Below are 4,805 nucleotides of genomic sequence, written 5' to 3'. Positions count from 1 at the left end.
CTAATACAAATGTATATCATTTAAAATAAACACGTTACAAACTCGACAATCGCAAATAGAATTGCACAAAAGCGTGGGGATTGGTGGCGCAATCTGACGAGTGATATTTTAAACCAGTCCTGTGCTTTCAAACTCACTAACCCACACAGACCGGCATGGTGAAGTATGGTCAAACAACCCCCTATGGCTGGACACAACGTGGCGAGGCCTTCATCCAGCAGTGGATTCAAGGGCTGAAAATTATTACAAATGTATCGTGTCAAAAGCAACACAAAAACTGTGACTTTCACTCGGTTAACAAGAGAATGATTTTTCTGTGTTTGACTCGGCGAAATTGAAGCATTAACTCAATACGTTCAATATGTGTTCACGCGCTGATATTCAGCAAAGAAGCTGAGACGAAAGCGGCGGATGGCACAGAGAACGAGACACAAGCGACCGTAGGTTAAACCAAACGGAATGGTGAATGAGAGCGGGTTTTGTTTGTGAGCTTTGCACACAACTCCTGTGTCTCTCTTTGCTACGTAACCGTGCAAATTCGGCACACAGCGCTGCAGTGACCTCGCCCATGGCCACAACTTTTGGTTTTTGCATGGTTTCAAAAGCGGGGTCGTTATTGTTCACGAAACGAGTAACGAATACGAGACAGACGTCCGCCCATGTACTCACAATCCTCCTGTACTCGAAGCACTGAAATTAATCTGGGTTTTTTCTGTCAGAATAAAATGTCAAGGTAATAAGTATTGTGAGGTTTGGTTTACATTTTTGGTTTACATTTTATTGGGTTTACATGTCCTGCTCATACAATTTACATGAATATGGGCCACGTGATGAACAGCAATGGAATCACGGTGTTAAAGATGGAGTAAAACACGTGCCATATTTAACGGGATATTCCACACGGCGTACAATTCAAGGCGTTAATCTTCTCGTCATAACCCGAAACTGTCGAAAACCTGATTTGGAAATATCCTGAACGTTTGCTGATCACCAAACAAATGTATATCTCGCGCGCATTGCAAAACCACAATTAATTACTCACCTTACTTAGCCTCACGTTGCACAACAACGGGTGAAGCAAGCGGGGCCTTCGATGTTTCGCTATTTAAGAGCCCCCCTCCTCCTGATACTGCACAGCATCGCCTCCTGTGCATCCCGCCTTCGGCTCGTTGTCTCTTGCAAGCCGCTGCAAAGCCCCTCATTCTCGCCATGCCTATCGTCGACTCTGGAAGTGTTGGGGCTCTGTCTGGCGCCGAGAAGGCTGCCATCGCCGACAGCTGGAAGGCCGTCTACTCCAACTACGAGGAGGCGGGCAAGGCCATCCTCATCAAGTGAGTGCCTCGTTGCTCGTTCGGTGCGAAGCGCCAAATGTGACGCGACCACCGCCACGTGGCGTCCGTTGCTCGGCGTGGCCACGTGCGTTTAACGGTGGCGAGGTGTATGTTAGTTGGACTTCTTTCGTACCGACCGTGCTTATCGGAGGTGCGGGGGAAGGACAGCGATCTTAACACAAAAAGCAGCTCTAACGTAATGAGTTTTCAGTCTAGATTTTAAAGAGCAGAGCTCCACCGGCTTCCTAATATTGGAAGGAGGAGCGTTCCAGACGGCCGCAGAAGCGCATCTGAAAGCGCGCGGAGCAGCGGCCGTCCTTGTCCGATGGCCAGCAGCCAAAAGCCGCTGCAGTGGGCATGGCCGGAGTTCGCGTGATGGTGCTTTATGCTCCTTGACGAGATCAGCAAGGCATTGTGGTTCAATTGTGACAAGCACTTTGTGTGTGTGTGTAATGAGTGCGACCCTACAACAATGTATCACTCGGCAAACCAGGAAGACAAATGCAGCTCGTCGAGTACTGCGCGGACAACCGATGGGGATGCTGCAGCTCCCGTGTCACGGCCACGTGCCGGAGAATTCGCTCACAGCCACCGACCGTCGCGAATTGTCACCGTCTCAATGCCACTGGGCATTTGGTGATACTGAGGCTGCTGCTGCTGCTGAGTTGGCAGTGGGGCACTAGCACAGATGACAACAACGACAACAAACACCTCTAACGCATTCGTCCATAGAGAAAACAATTGTTGACGCAGCGGCTCTTCTCCGTAGCACGTTATGTGCTCTGGAGAAGATGAACATGACCTGTTCTTTTGAGGCAGTGTTATTGACGAATATGCTGAGTTTTTGTTGTTTTAGCTTTGAGTACAGATTAAGTGAGCGGGCGAGACAAAATAATACCAATCAACGAGTGTGAGCACACGTCAAAAGTGCAACGCCTCTGCTGTGAAGGAAGAGCTAAGTGTTGAAACCGGAAAACCTGCAAACGAGAAGTTGGATCTCAGCGAGATTTCCCAGGTGAAATATCTGAATGTAAAAAAAAAATACGAACTCAGAATATTCCCGAGCGGAAACATTCATCCCTGCAAACTCCATCCCCCGTGACGTCGGTGCTAGGGCAGGGTCATAGATGCCTCTTCCCGTGTTGGCCAGCATGTTTCCATCATCAGCTGGAGATGATTTCGCACGACACTCGGCCACCACATTGACGTTGCGTTTTGTCTCCCGCCAGGTTCTTCACGTCCAACGCCGGCGTGCAGGACTTCTTCCCAAAGTTCAAGGGGCTCGACTCGGCCGACCAGCTGAGCAAGTCGGCCGCCGTGCGCTGGCACGCCGAGAGGATCATCAACGCCGTCAACGACGCCGTGGTGGCCCTGGACGACCCCGAGAAGCTGAGCCTGAAGCTCAAGGCCCTGAGCAAGAAGCACGCCCAGGAGTTCAACGTGGACCCCCAGTACTTCAAGGTGCACTCACTGACTTTACCGTTGTTCGCTTGCCAACGCAAATCTTGGTCACAAGCCACGGGGCACAATTCGCTCAGTGATGAAGCGCAGCTTACAGGAGCGCGCGCGCACACACACACGCACATAACACAAGCTCCCTGGAATTGGTAGCGTGCAGATTATAAATGTGAATAACCACTGTGGGAAATTGCGCAGCCCTACGATTGCTTGTTCATGCCACTGCTGGCAGAACAGCATCCACCGCAGAGGAGTTACCGAGCCCCCTCGAGAGGCTATTTGATGTCAAATGAATGTCAGTGGTCTTGGAACAGGTCTGAGCGAACCCACGCTTTATCCCATCACGTGCGACCTGCCCATCGAATAAGCGTGGTGGTGGACCCATTCACGCCGCTGGGTGGACAGGCGCTGGGGGGAGGGGGGGGGGGTTAAGAAACCTGCCCCATAGTTTCAACTGCCGCGTCGGAAGATCGGATTGAACCGACGACAATAACACCACCACTTTGGCAGCACGTGTGTGTAGAGTTACATATATAGGCACAGCAGGAGGCACAGCTGGTGCATCTGCCAGTCATCTCAGTCAGCCAACCCGTGGCACCTGGGTCTATCCCGTGACCTGTCAGCGAGCCTTCGACACTTCACGTGGCCTCAAAGTGCACCTGGCCTGGCACAGGTACACCGTCACTTAGTGACGAATGGCGGGTATTGGTATATATATATAGAAAGTCACGCGCTGAAAATGCGTGCTTTGTCTCCTTCTGTCTGCGTCTGTGTGTGCAGGTTCTGGCTGTTAACATCCTGGAGGGGGTGTCTTCTGCTAACGGAGGCTTAGGGGACGAGGCTAAAGCAGCTTGGGAGAAATTCCTCAGCCAAATCAGCATCCTGCTGAAATCCCAGTACTAGAGGCCCTCCGACCAACCGCCAACGTCCTGGAACATGACAACGAACAGCTGCTCCACGCAATTTGCTTCCCATTCGCTAAACTGGCACCGTGGACACCGCCCTCTCTGTGCCGGCATTTACACAAACAGACCCTGGCCCGAACCAGCGCCCTGACCCACGGTAACTCTGTGGAGCTGGTCCGCAGTGTATGACAACGCCAAAATAAAGTGTTTTTTTAAACTGAAATCCCACTGTTGCGTGTCTCATTTCTCCCTTTGTTAACTCCTGGTGCATAACTGTAGAATCACAGCCATTTATTTGTCAGGAGCCTCAGATGGCTCGATGTCTACACATGCCCCTGTAGGAGGGAGTTTGCGCAACTCAGTCGTTGAGCTCCAGCGCGCAGCGCGCGGTGTTGTTGTGAGATTGGTCACGTGCCCCAGCGGTTGCTCAATCGAGATCGGGTCCGACCGCGTCGCGCAATTGAACTAAGGCGCTCTACAGATAATTAAGAATGGCACGACGTATGAATGCGATGGTGGAGATGAGGTGAATACAATAGACGAGGAGAGGAAGCAGTGGGCGGGGGCGAATTTGTGATGGTACTGAATTCGGAGAAAGCCAGATTGATGACAGTAAATGTTCGTCAATGGATTGAATGAATGAGGGTTAATGAGTGATAGCCGTGTAATGAGAATATGAAGAGGGAATGGTAAGGGTGGCGGTGGTTATGAGGGGGAGCTTAGGGGGGGGGGAGGGTCGTGGGGTGAGCTAGGGACAACAATAAGTGAGTTGTGTGTGAGGAGCGGAAACTTGGTGAGCGAAGGTGACCGCTTAATGTGGAGTGGGAAGTTTGTTCCAGTGAAGGGTGGTGGGCGAGAAGAGAGAGAGCGAGCGACAGCGTGGATTGAGCACAACGAGGAGGAGAAACACACGGAGAGAGAGAGAGCGAGAGGTACAGCAGGGCTCGCGTGCAGACACCAACACAGTCCACACCCTCAAGCATCGCGTGCGATGCTGTCTGTTGTATACTAACCCTTCTTCCATAATTGAGATTAATAATATTTGATGATTTTTATATATTATCTTTTTACTTGTTTTTTTAATGAGTGAAACACACCAAGCGCAGCAAAA

At 51.0% G+C, this 4,805-nt stretch overlaps 1 protein-coding gene across 1 annotated transcript; it reads left to right on the top strand.

The window, feature by feature from the left end:
• The first annotated feature begins 1,125 nt into the window (after window positions 1–1,125).
• LOC133340660 (globin-like) lies at window positions 1,126–3,917 on the top strand. Its single transcript, XM_061549057.1, has 3 exons — window positions 1,126–1,331; window positions 2,561–2,792; window positions 3,570–3,917. The coding sequence occupies exons 1-3, from the start codon at window positions 1,210–1,212 to the stop codon at window positions 3,690–3,692; spliced, it is 477 nt and encodes a 158-aa protein (XP_061405041.1). The 5' UTR covers window positions 1,126–1,209; the 3' UTR covers window positions 3,693–3,917.
• Window positions 3,918–4,805: the final 888 nt, after the last annotated feature.

Source organism: Lethenteron reissneri, chromosome 10 (assembly GCF_015708825.2).
Source record: "Lethenteron reissneri isolate LAM-NWPU_2019-01 chromosome 10, ASM1570882v1, whole genome shotgun sequence".
Classification (NCBI taxonomy): Eukaryota; Metazoa; Chordata; class Hyperoartia; order Petromyzontiformes; family Petromyzontidae; genus Lethenteron; species Lethenteron reissneri.
The sequence above is the reverse complement of the archived record's forward strand: the minus strand, read 5'-3'. Positions and strand labels throughout refer to the sequence as shown.

What these genes read in the sequence shown, in the direction of transcription:
- LOC133340660 (XM_061549057.1), top strand. Translation starts at nt 1,210, where the DNA reads ATGCCTATCGTCGACTCTGGAAGTGTTGGGGCTCTGTCTGGCGCCGAG. An exon ending in GGCAAGGCCATCCTCATCAA is followed by an intron (nt 1,332 to 2,560) that starts GTGAGTGCCTCG and finishes GTCTCCCGCCAG; the next exon opens with GTTCTTCACGTCCAACGCCG. An exon ending in TGGACCCCCAGTACTTCAAG is followed by an intron (nt 2,793 to 3,569) that starts GTGCACTCACTG and finishes CTGTGTGTGCAG; the next exon opens with GTTCTGGCTGTTAACATCCT.